At 43.5% G+C, this 22,302-nt stretch overlaps 1 protein-coding gene and 1 long non-coding RNA gene across 6 annotated transcripts in view; one reads left to right on the top strand and one right to left on the bottom strand.

Moving 5' to 3' along the window:
* LOC129701436 (dedicator of cytokinesis protein 2-like) overlaps positions 1 to 22,302 on the bottom strand; it is a 671,641-nt gene that overhangs the window by 1,594 nt on the left and 647,745 nt on the right. Inside the window, exons 45-51 of the mRNA XM_055642616.1 lie at positions 21,945 to 22,121; positions 16,331 to 16,414; positions 12,431 to 12,568; positions 11,606 to 11,733; positions 8,378 to 8,552; positions 4,238 to 4,355; positions 201 to 358 (exon numbers count right to left, since the gene is read on the bottom strand). Coding sequence (XP_055498591.1) covers positions 201 to 358; positions 4,238 to 4,355; positions 8,378 to 8,552; positions 11,606 to 11,733; positions 12,431 to 12,568; positions 16,331 to 16,414; positions 21,945 to 22,121 — 978 coding nt within the window. The remainder of the gene's footprint in view (positions 1 to 200; positions 359 to 4,237; positions 4,356 to 8,377; positions 8,553 to 11,605; positions 11,734 to 12,430; positions 12,569 to 16,330; positions 16,415 to 21,944; positions 22,122 to 22,302) is intronic.
* Positions 1 to 22,302, top strand: part of LOC129701438 (uncharacterized) — a 68,648-nt gene that overhangs the window by 19,690 nt on the left and 26,656 nt on the right. The window contains exon 1 of one of the 5 annotated variants that reach the window (XR_008724199.1): positions 8,537 to 8,585. The exons of the other annotated variants lie outside the window; for them this stretch is intronic. This is a non-coding gene — a long non-coding RNA (uncharacterized LOC129701438). Of the gene's footprint in view, positions 1 to 8,536; positions 8,586 to 22,302 lie in introns of those variants that run through there. 5 annotated transcript variants of the gene reach the window in all.

Below are 22,302 nucleotides of genomic sequence, written 5' to 3'. Positions count from 1 at the left end.
AGTTACTTGGCTTGGTATAAATGAAAATTGTCCCGTGTGTGTGTAGGGTAATGTTAGTGTGCAGGGGTCGCTGGTCGGTGTGGATTTGGTGGGCCGAAAGGCCTGTTTCTGCATTGTATCTCTAAACTAAACGAAACTAAACACCAACTAGTCCAGGAATGAGTATTCCGTGAATTCAATCTGAGGTAACAAAAACTCACCCGGTTCTTAAAGAATGAAGCTTTTTTGCTTTTCAGGGTTCCCTTCTTGTCTCCCTCATCCTCTGGGGGCATCACAAACATCTGCTGACTCATCCTCTTCATTGCATTCTGCTCAAAGGATTGTTCTTCACCTCCATTTGCCACAGCAAAAATTAGAGCTGCATAGGATAAGTAATGAGAAACACATCTCTCTGTAATTGATGAAGAGCCTTCAGTCCCAAGTCAGTAGCCAACAGCCACAGTTGTCAAAAACCCGACAACTCATAGGCCAGGCTAGCCATCTAGAGTCTAGATTAGTGGTAACATTGAACACAAGAGCACAACAACAGTCCCTTCAGCCCAGAATGTCCATGCCGAACATGAAGCCCACTCAAATTAATCCTCAAATGAGGGATGTACACATATTCCATTTCCCTCAATTCACTGTGTGTTCATGTGTCTATCTAAAAGCCTCTTAAATGTATTTTATATCTGCTTCCACCGACATCCCTGGCATTGTGTTACAGGCACCTACCATTCTATGTTGAAAAAAATTGCCTGACATATCTCCTTTAAACTTTCTCCCGCTGACCTTATGCTCTCTAATATTAGGAAATTCCACCCTGGGGAAAAGGTTCTGACTGTCTATCCGACAGATGTCTCTCATCATTTCATCAACCTCGATCAGGAGGCACCTCAGCCTCCAATACCAAAGAAAACAATTCATGCTTGTCCGAGCTCTCCTTATAGTTAATGCCCTCTAATGCAGGCACCATCCCAGTCAACCTCTCTGCACCCTCTCCAAAGCCTCCATATCATTCCTGTAATATTTGACCAGAACGCAATGGTTCAATGGTGTTTTATTTATCACATATGCAACTGCACAGTAACATTCTGTTTGCATATAATACACATGCAGGCACTGCTATGTTTTGGTACTAATCGCACCCAATACTCCAAATGTGGCCAAACCAACATTTTATGGAGCTGCAACGTGATCTCCTGGTTCTTATTCTCAATGCCTCACTTAATGAATCCAAGCATATTTTGCCACTCTATCCACCTCAACCAAACATCTGTAGCTCCTTCTTACACATTTTGTCTGCTCCACTGCAAAATCTTCTCAAGGTATATCTACTTTGAAGATGTTCTGCTCCTCTCTCAGACGAGCGTTCTGCCACACCCTCTCTCACTGCTCCCCCTCAGAGATTACTTTTTTGTATATCTTTAATTCATTTGTTCTCTTTCCCTAGACATCATCATCTATATCTCTCGTTTCCCTTTCCCGTAACTTTCAATCTGAAGAAGAGTCTCGACCCGAAACATCGCCCATTCCTTCTCTCTCGAGATGCTGCCTGGCCCTCTGAGTTACTCCATATCCCTCTTGTGTCTATCTTTGGTTTTAAACAGCAACTGCTGTTCCTTCCGACACATTTCCCCTGTTTTTAATTGCTATTTGTCTTGTCAGCTCTGACTCTGTCGGGATTGTTGGAATCAGAATTTGTCAGTCCAAACCGCACAGATACAGTATGTGGCAAATGTTGTCTGATGATCCAGTGTGTGGTTCAGGGAGTGCTGCATTGCCATAGATTTCATCCTTTGGATGTGATCTTAATTTATGTAATTTTTTAACCTCCTAAGGATTAAAAAGATTATATGGAGTTAAATTGTGGAAAGTCAGCCCTATGCTTATTCTGAAATGTTACAGAACAGGTTGTTTGACAGCATTTATATCTGGATAAAGATGATTGGAATGTAAAGCTGATTCCATTTAAAGTGTCATTGGTCTTGGAGGAGCTTATGAATTAGCCGTGTTGTTATTTGTGAGTATCTTGAGGCATGAACTGCTCAGTACAACATGCCTGAGAAGGTGATGTAATACAATGTGTAGGAAGGAACTTCAGATGCTGGTTTACACTAAAGATAGACACAAAATCTTTACTCAGAAAGTGGTAGCTGTGTGGAATGAGCTTCCAGTGAAGGTGGTGGAGGCAGGTTTGTTTTTATCATTTAAAAATAAATTGGATAGTTATATGGACGAGAAAGGAATGGAGGGTTATGGTCTGAGCGCAGGTATATGGGACTAGGGGAGAATACGTGTTTGGCATGGACTAGAAGGGTTCAGATGGCCTGTTTCCGTGCTGTAATTGTTATATGGTTAGCACACAAATAAGATAAACACAACACTATAGAAAATTTAACATAAAACATAAAAACATCCCCCACAGCGAAATCAACGTTTCCCACTGAGAGGGAAGGCAACAAAGTTCAGTCATCTTCCTCTTGTTCACCCGTGGTCGGGGCCTATTCAGGCCTCCGCAGTCGCCGCAACGGCGGCCCGATGTTTCAGGCCCTCTCACCGGGATGATCGGATGATCGGAGCACCGACATCGGAAGAATACTCTCAGCGGGTTGGAGTTTCCGAATCGACCGCTTCCTACTAGATACTGCGGCTTCCGAAGTCCACAGGCCGAGCTCCAACACGGCGACCCGGTAAGGCATCCCCCTCTCCGCGATGGTCATTCAGTGAAGCTCTCACCGGTCTCCGGCAGGAAAGGCCGCGCCAATCCAGATGGTAGGCCGCAAGGTGGGGTGAAGATGTGGCTCAGAGAAAAGAAGCATCCTCGACCAGGTAGTGACTTAGAAAACGGTTTCCCCCTCCCCCCCCCACCCCACATAAAAAAGATTAAAAGACTGCCAAAAAGAAACTTTTAGACAGACTAAAAATAACAAAAAGAATGAAAGGACAGACAGCTACTGGCGAGGCCGCCATACTTGGTGGGCGGCGCGACTCTCGTCAGCAGCGGCCTCTGCAGTCCGTCTGTATTTTTATTATTTTTGTCTCGTTTCTATGTAGTTTTTATTTATTTTTTTTGTCAGGGTATGTGTGTGGGGGGTGTGGGTGGGGTAACTTTAAAATCTTTCCGCTGCACGGGAGACCCGACCTTTTCTTGTCGGGTCTCCGTTGTCGTTGGGGCTGCAACGTGGAGCGGCCTCCAACAGGAACGACCTGGGGCTCCAGTTGCGGAGCTGCGGACCTACTCACCGTCGCGGAGCTGGCCGAGTCCGGAGCGGGTGAAGCAGTGGTGGAGCGCTGCTGCGACCCGACCCCCGGAGATTCGGAGGCTACAACCGCGGGCCTGGTGGACGGCAACACCGGAAGCCCGCGGGTCCCTCGTGGGAGACCGCTTTTCGGGGCTTCCGCAGCGGCGACTTCTCCCGCCCGAGTTGCGGGGTTGAAGAGCGCCGGGAGCGGGGACACTTACCATCGCCCCGCGCGGCTTGGAATGGCCGCGGGACTTTGCGAGCGCACGCCGGGGCTCTAACACCAAGACCCAGTGTGCGACCTTGTATCACCCGGCGTGGCTTTAATGGCCGCGGGACAATCACTATAGCCAGCCGGGGGCTTTGACTTTGACTCTGACATCGGGGGGGGAAGTGCAGGGGAGAGATAAGTTTTTTGCCTTCCATCACAGCGCTGTGATGGATGTTTGTGTAAATTGTGTTGTGTCTCGCTTCTTTTTCGTTTTGTAATGTATGGCTGCAGAAACGACATTTCGTTTGGACCTCAACGGGCTCCAAATGACAAATAAATTGTATTGTATTGTATTGTATTGTATTGTACAGTTGATGGCGTCACCACTCGACAATCTACTATGTTAGTACCTTGATCTCTCTGTACTGGGTAGATGCAGGAAACATGTACTGTATTGGACAGAGTAGATCCAGGAAACATGTTCCAGATATTGGGGGAGTCCAGAACCAGGGGTCACAGTTTAAGAATAAGGGCTAGGCCATTGAGAACGGAGATGAGGAAAAACATTTTCACCCAGAGTTGTGAATCTGTGGAATTCTCTGCCTCAGAAGGCAATGGAGGCCAATTCTTTGGATGCTTTCAGCATAGATATAGCTCAAAGATAGCGGAGTCAGGGGATATGGGGGAAGGCAGGAATGTGGTACTGATTGTGGATGATCAGCCATGATCACAATGAATGGTGGTGCTGGCTAGAAGGGGCAAATGGCCTACTCCTGCACCTGTTGTCTATTGTCAACTGTACCTGGGATTGTTGGCATGGATCTGCTTGCAAAACTCATCTGCTTGAGCATTGAAGATGGGCGCTTCTCAACAGCATCCGACAGGTTTGTGTCACTCATAAACTCCTGCTTCTTTGACAGCTGGAAAAGGCAAAAAAACATTCATGTCAAAGGGTTAGGGGCTGTGGTGAGTAGGGTGGGAGTTGTTAAGAAGACAGTGTTCATCTGAGAAAATGGATACATGTTGAGGGAACTGTTTTCAGTCTAGATCAGGAACTTTGCATTTAAGAACGAAACAAGCATCCTGTTCAATGTACCATCAAATGTGCCAAAATACATTACTGAGCAAAAGAAAATAACTGCATATAACCAAAATCGGAAATAAAACAGAAAATGCTGGGAAGATTCAATAGCTCAGGCGGCATTAGTGGAAAATATAACAGACAATGTTTTTGATCCGTGATCTTATGTCAGATTGTAGAGTAAAGCTCCTGCCCGACACAAGTTTATTAAAAAGTAAAGCTCCCTCTACACTATCCGACTATAACATTCCAAGGGCAGGCAATACAGAGAAGAAACCCCCGTCTTGCAAAAAGGCCCAATCCCATGGTCACCAATAGTCTCCTATTCAGATTCAGATTCAGATTCAATTTAATTGTCATTGTCAGTGTACAGTACAGAGACAACGAAATGCATTTGTAGCATTTCAATTGAGAATGTAGCATTTGGTTCCCATGCCAACCAAGCCATAGTCTTTTTATGGGATTGTCATAAGGTCATAAGTGATAGGAGCAGAATACTCAGTCTACTCAGCCATTCAATCATGGCTGATCTATCTCTCTCTCCTAACCCCATTCTCCTGTTTTCCGTCATAACCCCTGACTAATCAAGAATCTATCTATCTCTGCTTTAAAAATATCAATTGACGGCCTCCACAGCCTTCTGTGACAAAGAATTCCACAGATTTACCACCCTCTGACTAAAGAAATTCCTTCTCACCTCCTTCCTAAAGGAACATCCTTTAATTCGGAGGGTATGACCTCTAGTCCTAGACTCTCCCACTAGTGAAAACATCCTCCACATCCACTCTATACAAGCCTTTCACTAGTCGGCAAGTTTCAATGAGGTCCCGCCTCATCCTTCTAAACTCCAGTGAGCACAGGCTCAGTGCCATCAAACGCTCATCATATCATCAGATTGTCAAGGGGTGTTGAATCTTAAACCAGTTTTTTGAACCGTAGTCTAACCAAACCCAGTAGGAACTAGTTGCAAACTCATTGTTTTGCTTTTCATTGTTGCTGGTATTTCACTGCTATAAAACACAGTGTACACAAATGGCAGATTGCGATGGCTTGGGTCTGAGAGAGGATAGCCAGGTAAATACATTCTCAATTGAAAAAAAATGAAGACATGGAAGAGTCTGTGAGACTGCAGAATGCAGCTCACGGTTGCTTTGGTCTCAACTATCATCCATTGTTGATAAGCAACAGAGTATAATTCTTCGAGGCAATGTAGACCCATACGGCCAGAGAGAAGTCAGTAATGGAACATGTGAAGGAACAGATTGTATGGATGAAATTTAGCCCATTGAATACATACAGAGCGGCATGGTGCCACAGCCGTTGCTGTCTTTCAGCGCTTCCAGCACCAAAAGCCCAGTTTCGATGCTGACTACGGGTGCTGTCTCTACGGTGTTTGTACGTTCTCCCCGTGACCGGTGGGTTTTCTCCAAGACCTTTGCTTTCCTCCCACACTCCAAATACATACAGGTTTGTAGGCTAATTGGCTTGGTATATGTGTAAAGTGTCCCTAGTGTGTGTATGGAAATGTTGATGTGCGGGGATTGCTGGACAGTGCGGACTCGGTGGGCCGAAGGACCTGTTTCCGTGCTTTATCTCGAAACTAAACTAAACTAAACTGCAGAAGATCATAAAGTCATACAGCATGGAAACAGGACCTTTGGCCAAACTTATCCATGGCGACCAGGTTAGCATTTTGGGAGAGGCCTATATGTCTGCTTTGGCCCATACCTTTCTCAACCCTTCCTATCCATATTGTATTTCTGCACAGATAGACAATAGACAATAGGTGCAGGAGTAGGCCATTTGGCCCTTCGAGCCAGCACCGCCATTCAATGTGATCATGGCTGATCATCCCAAATCAGTACCCCATTCCTGCCTTCTCCCCATATCCCCTGACTCCGCAAATTTTAAGTCCTATCTAGCTCTCTCTTGAAAGCATCCAGAGAACCTGCCTCCACCACCCTCTGAAGCAGAGAATTCCACAGACTCACCACTCTCTGTGAGAAAAAGTGTTTCCTTGTCTCTATTTTAAATGGCTTATTCTTAAACTGTGGCCCCTGATTCTGGACTCCCCCAACATCGGGAACATGTTTCCTGCTTCCAGCGTGTCCAAACGCTTAACAATCTTACATGTTTCAATAAGAATCCCTCTCATCCTTCTAAACTCCAGAGTGTACAAGCCCAGCTGCTCCATTCTCTCAGCATATGACAGTCCCGCCATCCTGGGAATTAATCTTGAAAACCTATGCTGCACTCCCTCAATAGCAAGAATGTCCTTCCTCAAATTAGGGGACTAAAACTACACACATTACTCCAGGTGTGGTCTCACTAGGGCTCTGTACAACTGCAGAAGGACCTATTTGCTCCTAAATTTGACTCCTCTTGTTATAAAGGCTAACATGCCATTCGCTTTCTTCACTGCCTGCTGTACCTGCATGCTTACTTTCATTGACTGATGAACAAGGACCCCCAGATCCCGTTGTACTTCCCTTTTTCCCAACTCGACGCCATTCAGATGTCCTTTGAAAAGCATAAATATATTTGCTGCTCTAGCATTCTCTCGCAGTTTGTTTCAGATACGGACTATAGTCTGAGCAAAAAAGCCGTCCCCTCTTAAATATCTCCCTTCTCATCTTAACCCTATGCCCTCTAGTTTTAGAATCCATTAATCTGGGAAAAATAATGTGAGCATTCACATTAATGATGCCCCTAATGATTTTGTTTGTTTCATTAAGGTCATCATTTATCCTCCTACGCTCCAAAGAATAATGTCTCAGCCTATAAAGTCTCTCCTCACAATAAAACCCACTACTGCACCCTTTCCAACTTAATTACATCCTTCCTATTATATTTGGCCAAGCAAAACTGCACACAATGTTACAAGTGTGGTCTCACCAACGACATGTACAGCTGTATCACAATGTTTGCACTTTGGGTAGGTTTTCAATTCATCTCTGATTTATCTATTTATCAACTAAAGATGTGCCTGCTGATTAGCAATCCAAAAACCATTGGAAACTTTCTCTTCACGTACTCTGTGGGGTACCTGAATCTAAACACCTCTACCACACGGTCTCTTCTTTATGTCTTATATAAGGACATCAACTCATCTTTGTCTGTACCATCATTGCAACTTTAATTCATCAGTTGCTTGCATTGCATATGTCATTCCCACACCAATGTGCGAAAGGTAACTTGGTGAAGGTTTATCGTACTGGCCACCCTGGACCTAATTCAAGGTCACAGAGTTATTGTGTGTAGTTTTAACCTGCAGATGTGCACGGCTGACAGGTGCCCAGAACAGAGCAAAGTTCCACTGTTGCTAATTCAAAGGATCATAGGATTATGGAGAGACAAAGTTAATTGGTTTACTGGCATCTTGAGTTGCTTTTGGCTGGAGTTTGGAGTGTGAGCAACAGTTAAGGATATGAACTTCATGCCTTTGATCAAAAAACAATCTCTTTGTCTGCATGTTGGAGTATGTCATGCCTGCTTCCTGTGGTGGAGACTCAAATTGTTCTGTCTGAAAAAGGGTGTCAACCTGAAATGTCACCCTTTCCTTCTCTCCAATGATGCTGCCTGTCCCGCTGAGTTACTCCAGCTTTTTGTGTCCATGTTCTGTGCTGACACTGTTCAGCGTGGCATATGGCAGAGGAACAGGATTATGTCCACCTCTCTTTTCCAGCTCTCTCCACTCTACCCCATCAGTCTGAAGAAGGAACCCAACCCTCAACGCCACCTGTTGATTCCCTCCAAAGATGCCATCTGCCGCTTTGAGTTACTCCAGCACATTTATATTTGCTCAGGACTATGTAAAGCTAGTTTCTTCCTCCTGCAGTGTATGCTGCCTCCACAGCTTACCCTTTTGGACTCTGTCGGCTCTGTCCTGATATCAGCAAACACCACACTGCTCCTCTTCTGCCGCTTTCTCTCCTTCCTTAACTTGATCTCCCCTTCCTCCTTGATGGGCCTGTCGGGTGCCTTCTCCTCCACCTTCAGGATCGGTGTCTTTGGTCTCGGGCTGTCTGGGATTGAGCTGTTGCAAGGATGTAAGGAACACACATGTAACGTAAGTACCCAGTTCAATCAGTTGATTTTAATTGCACAAATTAACATATAAACTACTCCCAGTTGGTTAATCAAACTAATAAAGAGTTCAACTGCCAAGATATTTTGGACATTCTTTCTGTAGCTGAAGTAGACGAGAGTGAAACTGGTGGGAGTTAAGTCAAAGATACATTATAATTTCATTTCATCCACAAAAAAAAGCAAACAAGACCTGTAAGTACTGTGGCGCATGTACTTTGACCAGAAGTTGAAAGATATCTGTTTTAGGTTTGTTCAATAGGAGAATTGCATTGGGTCAACAAACAATTGATTGAGGGGTGTAGGAAAGAACTGCAGATGCTGGTTTAAACTGAAGATAGGCACAAAGAGCTGGAGTAACTCAGCGTGTCAGACAGCATCTCTGGAGAAAAGGAATAGGTGACGTTTCAGGTTAAGACCCATCTTCAAATGAGAGTCAAATGAAACGAGAGATGGAGATTGATATATTAGATAAAGAACAAATGAATGAAAGGTATGCAAAAAAAGTAACGATGATAAAGGAAACAGGTCATTGTTTACTGTGGCACAGGTGAAAATGAGACAGATAATGAGACTCAATAAGATGACTTTGAAGCTGGTAAGATGTCGTAGGTGGGGGAGGGACGGAGAGAGAGGGGATGCAAGGGTGACTTGATGTTAGAGAAATCAATATTCATTCCGATGTGGCTATATTTTGCCCAAACAAAATATGAGGTGCTGTTCCTCCAATTTGCATTTGGCCTCACTCTGACAATGGCGGAGGCCCAGGACAGAAAGGGAATGAGAAGGAGAATGAAAGTATTTACTAACCAGGAGATTGGGTAGGCCATTGAGGGGTTTTATGCACAGAAAGGTCCAGTTGTAGGAGGTAGCAATGGGTATTAGAAGAGGGCTCAGGAATGATTGAAGAGGGTCTGAAATTAAGGTCAGTAAATACATCAAGCTGAGTGGCTGGCAATGAGGATGGATGTTGGAATGAGTCGGTAATTGGAAGGGGATGTCGTCACATCTCCGGGAAGAGTTGCCTTTGAAGATGAACAGAGATTGTCATCACTGTAAGTGTAAAGTCGGGGAGTGTGGATTTAGAAGGGAAGGCCTTTTAAATATACCATGTAGCAGATGTCCAGCTGAGGCAGGATGCCAATGCAGAACTTCATTGGCCGAGATCAAGTAGAGTCTCCTTTAAATATCTGGGAGTCCACATCTCTGAGGATATGATATGGACATCACACGCCGCAGCACTTGTGATTAAGGCAAGGCAGCGCCTTTACCACCTCAGGCAATTGAGGAAATTCAGAGTGTCTCCGAGGATCCTCCAGTGGTTCTACGCAGCGGCTGTGGAAAGCATCTTGTCCGTTAATATTACCATCTGGTTTGGGAAGAATTGCTCTGCCCAGGACAAGAAGGCTCTGCAGAGAGTAGTGTGTTCGGCCAAACGCACTATGGTAACTTCACTCGACCCCCTGCAGGAACTATACATCAGGAGGTGCAACTCCAGAGCCAATAAAATCATGGGAGACCCCTTCCACCCATGCAACGGACTGTTCCAGTTGCTACGGTCAGGCAAACGCCTCCGTTGCCATGCTGTGAGAACGGAGAGGTTGAGAAGTAGTTTCTTCCCAGAGCCCATTCGGACTGTAAATCTCACCAGGGACTAACTTTACTGAACGTTTTTCCTTCCAATATTTAACATGTAAAAGAATATATGTGTGTGTTTATGATTGTGTTTATAGTTTGTTTGTTTGTCTTTTTGCACAAAGTCCGTGAGCATTGCCACTTTTCATTTCACTGCACATCTCGTATGTGTATGTGACAAATAAACTTGACTTGACTTGACTTGACTTTAAGCAACACAGAAGCAAGGATCACAGATGTTGTAGAAGTTTGCTCCCACGTGGACCAGGAACAACATCGACAATTCATGTGCGGCCAAAAGTCCGGGAGGTTGCTGCATGTGTAATCAGAATTCTCCCCACATTAGTGCATCAGATACATGCAGCAAAACAGAAGAAAATCACCTTTGTGCAACTCGCAGTACATCCTCCTTAACACCTCGTGTATTTAAACTGAACTGAATTCCAGACTAAAATGTTCACCCACATAATCTTAACTCCTGGATAATTGTCCATGTGAAACGATTTGGAGCTGTGGGTATTTCTTGGTTATGAGCATATGGTTACAGGTTTTATGAGGTTGGTTCATACGTAGATTTGTTGAATTGTTACTAGCTTTAAGCGATGGTTACTGGCTGTGAATGGATTGTGCTAATTGAAAACTGTGGTCACTAATTTGGGTGCCGGTAGTGAGTGAGCGGTTACTGGTTGTGAGGGGTTGGATTACGAGGTGTGAAGGATGATACAGGTTGTGGGAGGATGGTTACTGGCATGAGAGGTAGGTTGTAAGGGTGTAGTTATTGGTTACGAAGGGATGGTTATTGGTTGTGAGGGTGTAGGTTAAGGGCCTGTCCCACTTGGGTGTCATTTGCGCATAATTTGGGCGTCATTTGCGCGTAATTTACGTGTCATAATTTATGCGTCACGACGCACGCGTTGTGCCACGTGCATGGTGGGTGTGTAGAATAGGATGAACCAGACACTCAGCTCAGGTGGGGATTTGGGAAGGAAGGATACTGTGGTAGCTATTGAGTTAGGCATGGGTTAAGTGAGTAGACTTAGGATGGATTGAAAGCGATGGTGTAGTATGTATGTGGATTATAGCTAATTACAAAATATATCTTTGCCATTAATTTTTATATAAATTCTTGGGCTGCTGTACCTCTGATTCTCTCAATAATTACACAGATATTAATCCTTGATGTTCAGAGTTTGAGGATTGTGGCAAGTCTTCCTGCAACCTTATATATTTTCACAATATGCATCTCACAGCCAGCAAGAATCAGTTCCCTCTTAAACAGCAAGAATCTTAGTTTCTTCTAATTTAACAGCTAATAGTGTGCTGATAAATACTGCCAATAGTGGCAATGACATTATCGTTGTGCCTTACATCTCAGCACTCGTTTTGGTCGGTGTGCTACATTCGGCGTTGATGGACGAGAGGGAGATCATGGACACCTGTCGGTAGGACCTCAGCATGGATCTTGGCCGACTTGCCCGTTTGTCATCAATATCCGGCTGTAAGATAAATCCAGGAGAGCAGGCGTGAAGTCAGCGGGAAATTAACTTTGGATTGATAATAATGCCAATGGCCCCATGCCTGATGTCCCACTCCAGACCCTTAACCCCATTGATCCTAACTGCTTCAGGGGTGTAGCACTGAATGAGTGTATGACCCACTCTACGAGGCATCTCTCAGTCGAACAAGACACAGCCTGCTCTTCATGCCAGATGCAAACAAAATGCATGTCCCTAATCACTGACAAAAAGCACAAATACCTTCTGCAGTCCAGAACAATATTCAGGCTTGGACCAAAACAATGTGCTGCCTGAATTAAGGCTTTTGTTAACGTGCTGAGCAGGGGAATTCACTACAAACATATCAGTGCCTTTGTTACTCAAAATCAACAAACCTCTATTTACTGTTCTGAAATCTGTGGAGCTAAACAAGATTGTGATGAGCTTTCCTTCTACTGGGGTATCTTACACCCTGCACCCTTAGCTGATAATTATAAAAAGAATTGAGAGCATTTATTATGAAGCAATGTCTCCACAACAGATCTCCATTTTCAGGGAAGGGAACCCCATAATTAATGCTTCCTGCCCCTCTACACCATTGGTCTATGTGATAGAATATACACTGGAGGAAAGGTCCTGCAACATTGCTCATTTTTGCCAAGCATGAACCGAGGTGCCGTGACTCAAGTCCTCTTACCAACTCCCTTGTTCCATACTCCTTCTCTACTTTGATCTTTAGCTGCTTGAAACATTCCTCCATCCGATCATGGAATGGCCGCAGGTCGTCTGTCACCCTCTTCCCATGAAGTTTAATCCCGGCTCCGAGCAGCGGCAGCTGGTGAAGATGAAATGGAGAACATTCTCAGCACACTGATACTCAAATACCTCACTGGAACCATATGCAACCCCAGATCATTGTAACTATCACAGTAGGATTGGTTTTCGGGAAGGGATACTATCCCAGCTCTGCAAAATCCGGTGAATGGTTTCCAACTTACTTTCATTTACTTTGGGGATAAAAGGGTTATCATGTTTACTAGCCTTGTGACTTTGTCTTTAACCATCTCATAGATACATAGATACATAGATACATAGACAATAGGTGCAGGAGCAGGCCATTCGGCCCTTCGTGCCAGCACCGCCATTCAATGCGATTATGGCTGATCATCCCCAATCAGTCGCATGATGTCTTGAAATGTGTTTTTTTTCATGATTGAGACTGGTTCATTTGCAAAACTATCTTAGAAGACATCACATTGACCACAGAGAGTGAATGAAATCCAATGTGCTTCAGACCAGTTAAAATATTTATGATGTGAAAGGATTTTTTTTGAGGATTTGGCAGTTTTATGCATATTTCTTTCACTATGGTCCCCATCCATAATCTATCACAGTTCTAGAACTGGGCCATGGATTTGAACTGTGGGCCTCGGCAGAGCCACTCTGGCACCAATAACACCACTGCTGGAGGATTGCCTGGTTGACTGCTCTCGGCATCAAAACTGAAACCTAGGGCTCAATGTGTTGAGAATCACAGGTACCACCAGATCCCACCATCCTGGAGAGAGCAAGATTGTGGCTGAGTATTAGTGAGTAACAGCTGAGAACCAGTCAGCGTGAAAACAGTGAGATCAAGTGCAAATTGAAGAGCACCTCATATTTAAATATGGATTTCTCTAACATCAATTAACCCTTGCATTCCCTCTCTCTCCACCCCGCCCCCACCCGTCATTGTACGAGCTTCAAAGCAGTCTTGTTGATTGTCATTGTCTAACCCGTTTTCACACAGCCTATAGCCTAATCATCGATACTATTTTGTATATCTTTCATTCATTTGTTCAATATCTCTCTACATCACTGTCTATATCTCTCATTTCCCTTTCCCCTGACTCTCATTTTGAAGAAGGGTTTCGACCCAGAACGACACCTATTCCTTTTCTCCAGAGATGCTGCCTGTCCCGCTGAGTTACTCCAGCTTTTTGTGTCTATCAACGTGAAATGCTTTTTCTCCTGTGAGTTGATAACAGCAAATCACAGTCACCAGGTGCCATCTGGTGAAAGGTAGATGCTACTGCTGTATTTTGAAGGGTGGTGACAGAGCTAAGGACCAAGCTCATTGATCCCGAAATGTTCTGCTTTGATATGTATAAAAACAAGCTTAAGTTTGCACTTTGTAAACCTGAGTGCCACAAATATGGGGCTAGCGATCTTATTCTTTTGTGGTCATGGAGGATCATTCATAGCACAACTCCTTATGAGACAACAGTCAACAGACAAGTTAATATCATAGAGCCACTTAGTGTGGAAAAGAGCCCTGTGGCTCAACTTGCCCACACCAACAAACATGTCCCATCTACACTAGTCCCACCTGAGTGAGTTTGGCCCATATCCCTCTAAACCTGTCCAATCCATGTATCTGGACCAAATGTTTCCTAAACATTGCAATACTACCTACCTCAACTACCTCCTCCAGCAGCTCATACCATACCTCCACCACCTTCTGTGTGAAAAAGTTACCCCTCAGGTTTCTATTAAATCTTTCCCCCTCTCAGTTCAAACCAATAACCTCGGGTTCTTGATCCCCCTACTCTGGGCAAGAGACTCTGTGCGTCTACCCGATCTATTCCTGCTAAGATAGAAACATAGAAACATAGAAAATAGGTGCAGGAGTAGGCCATTCGGCCCTTCGAGCCTGCACCGCCATTCAATATGATCATGGCTGATCATCCAACTGTGACCCCTTCTTCTGGACTTCCCCAACGTCGGGAACAATCTTCCTGCATCTAGCTTGTCCAACCCCTTAAGAATTTTGTAAGTTTCTATAAGATCCCCCCTCAACCTTCTAAATTCTAGCGAGTACAAACAGAGTCTATCCAGTCTTTCTTCATATGAAAGTCCTGACATTCCAGGAATCAGTCTGGTGAACCTTCTCTGTACTCCCTCTATGGCAAGAATGTCTTTCCTCAGATTAGGAGACCAAAACTGTACGCAATACTCCAGGTGTGGTCTCACCAAGACCCTATACAAATGCAGTAGAACCTCCCTGCTCCTATACTCAAATCCTTTTGCTATGAATGCTAACATACCATTCGCCTTCTTCACTGCCTGCTGGACCTGCATGCCTACTTTTAATGAATGGTGTACCATGACACCCAGGTCTCATTGCATCTCCCCCTTTCCTAATCGGCCACCATTCAGATAATAATCTACTTTCCTGTTTTTGCCACCAAGGTGGATAACCTCACATTTATCCACATTATACTGCATCTGCCATGCATTTGCCCACTCACCCAGTCTATCCAAGTCACCTTGCAGCCTCCTAGCATCCTCCTCACAGCTAACACTGCCCCCCCATCATCCAAGATCACCCCTCATCTTCCTGTGCTCCAAGAATAGACTCCTACCCTGCTCAACCTCACACTATAGCAATGTCCTGGAAACATCCTCATGAATCTTCTCTGCACCTTTTCCAGCTTGACAATATCTTTCCTATAACATGATGCCCAGAACTGAGCACAATATTCTAAATGTGGTCTCTCCAGCCTCTAATATAACTGGAACCTGACCTCCCAACTTCTATACTAATTATCCTTTTCGGAAAATATATTTTATTACTGCCTTCACCAAAAATCACCAAATCTTCTCAAACAGGAATGCAGTCCAAAAATGCAGCACACATTTTCTGTCTTTTGCTCCTATTCACAAAGCTTCCAGGAGAAAGGATAGGATCAGGCAATGCCTTGGGATTATCCTGGAGTTTTAAGGAACTAAGCATTATTTTTTGATCACAATGGTAAAAAAATCTGAAAATAAATCAGGGGGATATTACCAAGTGTGTTTTTTGCTACTGTGGTTCAATAACACTTTTGTTTAGTGGTTATCAGAATTAGCATATGGAAGTTGTCTACTTAACTCCACATTATATTGTTTTAGAAGAGGGGATTTGATTCTTAATCACTGAAGCTTTGTTGCATAATTAGATGTTATATCAGTGATTGTGAATCTTTACCAGTTATGCTGTGTTACCCATGTAAATACAGGGTTCTTGATTTAAAAAAAATAGCATTGTTGCAGAAGGAATTATTGCTAGATCAATGTAAACATCTAAAGATGTATGGATGTGAATACAAACTAGTTCAATGAAAATGGTTGGCGACAACCTATGATCTGACAGCTGAGGCAAGTCATCTAGGGGCCACAAGAACCAGTTCTGATTTGTAACATGTCACTGCAGTATCGGTGCTAGGATTTCACAAGAAATTTTTAAAAAACAAATATCACACACTGAAAAAGACACAGAGCGCTGGAGTAACGCAATGGGTCAGGCAGCATCTCTGGAGAAAAAGAATGGGTGAGATTTTGGGCCAAGACCCTTCTTCAAACTGAAGTAGTCTGAAGTGTCTCGACCTGAAATGTCCCCTATCCTTTTTCTCCAGAGATTCCGCCTGACCCGCTGAGCTACTCCAGCACTTTGTATCTATCCACTGTGTGATGAATCTTAGTGGAATCAATATGGAACATATGAGTATATTAAAGAGTTAGGTGTTTGTGCAAGAATTTAAAGGATTTGATGCACTGATCCATGCTCTATTCTTACCTGCCATGCTATGAGATCCTTTAATCGAGCCAGTTTCTCCCAATCTCCTGCATGCTCATTTGAATAAACCTCTGTGAAAAAAGCCTGAAAGAACAGATTAATTATGGATTCAAAACCACACATTGCCTTCTACCTAAATAGTATCAAAGTGTTTTTGTAAGATAGCCCATTTTAAATACTCCTGCCAGAATCTGGCTGGTACGTGTTGCTGATGTGTTAAAATATTGTTACATACTGTATCATGCTATGAAAAATTATGAGTGTGAAAAATGAGTAAAATGAACACAAATCTATGGTGACACCGCATTCAGACAATTTGCATCCAGAAACAGAACATACAAAATTCTCAGTGGGACATCACTTATTCTAGCATGGCTTCCCACACTTTGCTGTACAGTAAACTCACAAGTGCAATAGGCCTTAAAGGCACACGTTTCATGGTAACCACACAACTGCAGCAAGCACTATGGTTGCAATGATGAAGATAGCAGCCTTGTTCGATGAGATACATAAGGTCCCAAGTGCCAAGAGGTTTGGAGGGATGGGGAGTCATGAGTCTTTATAGAACCACCATAGGATCCAGGCAGGAGATGTCCTCCAGGATTGGGGATTGCTGAAAAATAACTAATCTCCTGACAGGATAGGTCAGCGCGATTTACACACAACTATTCACAGGACATACATAAGGAGACACTCTTTGGGATGGAGATATTGTCATTGTGATAATCAGAGCAGAGAGTTATAACTTCATATGTTATATTCATTGCAGGATGAGAGGGACATTATGCACGGCCTGGGCTCTGTGCTTTATTAATGTACTATGATAGTATTGATTGGCAAATTAAGAGAATCACATTGTTTGAATTGGCTGCAATAATCTGGCTGGTTCCTCAAGAGAAGCCTCACTTCCTGTTGGAGTGGCTGATTATCAGTGCTGGTAATGCTTGCTTCCAAGGACATTGAGCAAGGACATCCCTTGCCAGTCTTAAATTTTCCTGCTCTCGCTTCAGTCTTCACCTCGTGACCTCAAAGCTCTTGGTCCTCTATGCCCTTCTCCCTCTGTAAATGGTTTTCAGCATTGGACAGTCTACATGACACAATAATGAAACCTCCAGGTCCTGCAAGCTGACCCCCAAGTAATACAGGTAGCAGAATCCCACCATGGGGAATCCATTGCCATTTTCCATTCCTGCACCAGTACTGGCATGTCTTTTGTACTTGTACCAATTCTTTGCCACAGAAGGCACACATTCTTTATGGAATTCTTAGCCACTGAAGGCTGTGGAGGCCAAGTCAGTGGATATTTTTAAGGCAGAGATAGATAGATTCTTGATTAGTACAGATGTCAGGGGTTATGGGGAGAAGGCAGGAGAATGGGGTTAGGAGAGAGAGATAGATCAGCCATGATTGAATGGCACAGTAGACTTGATGGGCCAAATGGCCTAATTCTACTCCTATTCCTTATGGCCTTATGTACCCAGCTGCTATCGTATCGGAGCGCCTTGGTGTGAGGAGCCAGGAGAGTAAATTCTGGTCCCTGGGATTCATCAACACTGGGCAGTGATGGATGTTGAAAATACCCAGCTGTGCAGACTCACTTTGCATGAGGAGCTTCCTAGAGCCTTCCTTCGTACTTCGCCAATATGAAATTCTTCTCATGCCCACAAAGATCTGCACATGACAGGAGTGGAAACCTTTCCTGCAGGTTTGTTGATGAAAAGATATGAGTTCTGCTTGAGATCCTTATCAGCAGAAGAGTGTAATCAATGGTTGTCTATGCTAACATTAACCAGCAATGTTGGCACATCCAGTATCTGATATATCACTGCACCGAGCAGATGGGATTATTTCTCTGCACATATAATGCTTGGGTGAACTCTGATGCTGTGGTGAGCAGAGTATTGGGAGACCATGCTGAGATCTGCTTAGGCCACATAGAAAGATCCTGTGACAGGGAAGATGAGAGTGTGCTTGATCCTGATGGAGAGAGTAGTCCAAGTAGGGAAAGTGTGATAAATGACCCTCTTGCAGAAGATCATACATCTCGGCGAGAACAGTCTTGGAGAACATGAGCCGACCAATGCATTGTTCATCTGTGAGGTTCAAGTAGGATGCAATGTCTCTCAATATCCTCTAGGGATGTCTTTGCATTGAGATTCTCAACCCACACTGAGTTCCCTGTCAGGGCTTCAGCAGTAGCTCCAGTAGTGCTAATCCTGGCTAAATTGGAGCAGTCAGGACATTAAAATTGAGTAAAGGCTTCTGTGCAGCTAGGCCATTTTGGTCAAGTTAAATGTGCCTTTTGCAGAACTGGGACAAGCTGCTGAATGGTGCCAGTTTGTCTGGAGCCTAGATAAAAGCTGCAGGGAAAGCATGAGACATCTGCTGGTTCTTACAATAAGGTGTAAATTGCATGGAACTGATTGGGTCAATGCAAACCAGATATACATTGTGTAAATAATGTTGCAAACCCTTATTTGGATAGTTGTTCATTGGTTGAGATGTTGAGCTTTGTCTGGATTGTCTGAATCCCAGGACACATGTTGCATAATTCATCTCTGTTAACTTCCATCTAGAAGCTTCGTCGGATACATTGAATTAGTTATTGTGTTATTGGGTTAGGGAACTGTCTATCATGTACTGTGTTAATCGATATGTGTTATTGGACCGTATGGAGACCACCCCCATGTGGATCAGCCCCTCAAGGTTCGGGGACCTATAAAAGGTAGCTCCCTCGATGTCGATCTACTGGAAGAACGCTTGGGACTGCGTGACCTTTTGGAGTGTCTCTGCTTGCATGAGGCTAGAATCCAGCATCTGCAGTTTCTTCTTAAATACTGAGGCTAGAAGGGCTTGGCCAAGCAGATACAAGGATCGAACCCGCGATGGTTAGGTATTGTATAGGGGAATTTGTGTTGTGTTATCCAAAATAAAGTTTAGTTGCTCAAGTGCTTGATTCAGTAGTTTATTGACTGAAACTAGACTAGGGGGAGCTTCGACTGAGCTATTTACAGTAGTAGACCAGATCCAGCAGAATTACCACTTAGGAGAATTACCACAGTTGATGACTCAGCAGCTAAATGACGGAGATGGACTTTGGAAGGTGTCTGGGTTTATAGCTGCCCAGTCATGTCTCCTGGTGTCGGCGGAGTGCCTCCTTAAATAGCAAAGTAACAATTAGCTAGCACGGCATATTCTGAGTTTGAATGAGATTGCTCCATGATGGTTGTAGATTGAAGCTTTCCGCTCTAATTTATGTCATTAAGGATAAACAATGTTGTTGTGTGACTCCTGATATCAAGAGTGAGCACCAGATGTCAGGAAAAGGACAACAACCAGCTCATCAACAACAAGGTGCTATTTCACAATCGAGACATCTTTACCTGAAAGAGATTGCAATTGTGTCAACATTAGGTAATATGTTTTTAGGGATGGAAGATAGCAACCTTCACGTGGTCCACCCTGTTTGGACGAATGCAATCAACCCGGCGTGCACAATCAAATAAAATCAAATAGAAGAGTTGTCCTCCTCTCCACAAAGAAGGCTGTGCATGCCACACGTCTTCTGGGCATATTATAAGCTATTACAGATACAACAATAAGATAGACACAAAATGCTGGAGTAACTCAGCGGGACAGGCAGCATATCTGGAGAGAAGGAAAGGATGACTTATTGGGTCAAGACCCTTCTTCAGATGTCTTTAGGTCTGAAGAAGGGTCTCATCCCAAAACGTTACCCATTCCTTCTTTCCCGGGAAGGTGCTTCCTGTTCCGTTGAATTACTCCAGCATTTTATGTCTATCTTTGATTTAAGCCAGCATCTGCAGTTCCTTCCCACACAGATAAAACAATACTGGAAAGAAAGAAGTGATGCTTTTCAACACTGTGATACCCCATTAGATCTTTGCTACACAGGAATTATTTATTTCAAAATTATTGTTGCAATGTTGGATATTTCTTCAGTTGAATCTAAAGTCTCCGCCCCATAGGACTTGCAGAGACTTGCTTGAGCCTCTATTCATGGCCATTGCTCAACTATTTGTTTATTCTGAGCATTGTCTGCATTTTATTCGTGTAAACGACTGGAGCTTTAGATTACCACGAGCAATGGGTCTGTTGAGATGGCTGACTCTTTTGCTGTAACTCAGTTGAAAGACATTACTTGATGCCCCATAATTGGTTAGGGGCACCAGTGCCTTCCTTTGGGTTCATGTATATTTTGTTAGAGAGTGTTTTCTATTATGTGCATTTTATGTACTGCTGTGTTCTGTAAACCATGCTTCACAGATGACTTAATGACCAATCATCATCAGGTTCCTTCAGTGCTCTTATATTATCTGTACCCTGAGCAATAACAGGGCATTTGATGTACATTACATTTTCACTGGACATGTGCACATTACATTTTTATCACCTGTAACAGTATCTGATTCTCTCCTTAATGAAGCATGAAAGAAACTAATGTTGCACTAATCTAATCTGTCCCTATGAGCTTATATCCATCCAATGTCATGTATCATTTCATAGCTCACATCAAAATAAACCCATTTTATCGCACACTGCATGCATTATGCTTGAGTGTATGCGTGCACGCACACATGTCTGGGTTCACATACACACACAATGCATGCACATCTGAATGTGTGTGTGCACATGTGGATGTATAAGTGTGAAGATGTATGTGAAGGTGTGCTAAGTGTATGCATGTACTGTATATGCATGTGTGCAACTCTATGTACATGCATGTGTGTGAATGTTTTGTGTGCCAAATCTGTGTATGTGAGTATCTGTGTCAATGTGTATGTGTTTTCAAACGCATTCATTTGTGTTTGTGTGTGTGTTTTCAAACAAATTCATAAAAATCATTTTTTGATTCAGAAATTTCCATCCTTGCTTGACCCCCGTACCCTCAGTCACTCCATCCTCTCCCTATCACTATCCTCTCATACACCCAAGGTCTCTCATTCTTTTTGTCAAAGCCACAACTCTTCTGCCTCCTTAACATCCTTCTGAAGTGCTGGCCAGAAATGAATGTGAGATTCCAGCTGTCAAACTGGATCTTCAGTAACGTTTCTTTGTTTTTCAGTTGAGTATTCCATGTGCATTTTCAATAGCCATTTAACTTAGACCACCACTGTGAATGCTATATAACACTCATCCTGTGGGTCTCTCTTTTCTAGCAGCTGTTTTTAAAACATTAGCACACAATCTTAAAAAATAAACGTGTAATAAAATAACACCAAGCAGGGGTTAGCACAATGAGCCCATATAGGAGCAGAAATATCGCAAATGATTGCTCAAAAATTGAATTTAGTTTCCTCATTCTTTTATGTTTCAGTCAGCTCTCCAATGCGATTCTTTCCTAAACATGAAATTTCTGAGAATGGGTTACGACCCGAAACATCACCTATTCCTTTTCTCCAGAGATGCTGTCTGACTCGCTGAGTTACAGCAGCTTTTTGTGTGTATCCCGATCAGATGGTTTACTCTGTGAGTTGCTGTAAAGGTTTCCTTCCCTAAAAGCCATTAGTGAACCAGATGGGCTTTTACAATTTGCTAGTTCCTTGATTACGTTACTAAAGCAAGCTTTTGAGCAAACCAATATGTTCTTTACCTTCTCATATTTAGCAAATCCTCCCATGACTGCTGGATCCACAATGCCGTTGAGCAACATGGAGAGCGGGTTGATAGGGAGGTGATCATCACCCTGGTACTGGGTGATCAGGGTGAGGATCTTCTCATTAGTTTTCTCCATCGTCTCAATCGCATTTTCCAGGGGACTGATGGTGCTCTGTAACACAGCAAAAAAAATTGGCTTCCGGGTGTCATCGGGTGGAGTGAAATAATTACCTATCCGAGATAATCAGATGCTGCCTAACCAGCTCAGTATTACTGCATTAGTTTCTGTATTTATTTCTGATTTATAGTAACTTCACATTTTAACTTTTGTACTAAGTGTGTGTAATTAGGTT

Source organism: Leucoraja erinacea, chromosome 11 (assembly GCF_028641065.1).
Source record: "Leucoraja erinacea ecotype New England chromosome 11, Leri_hhj_1, whole genome shotgun sequence".
In the NCBI taxonomy this organism is placed as follows: Eukaryota; Metazoa; Chordata; class Chondrichthyes; order Rajiformes; family Rajidae; genus Leucoraja; species Leucoraja erinaceus.
Note: the sequence above shows the minus strand (reverse complement) of the source record. Positions and strands in the feature narration are given on the sequence as shown.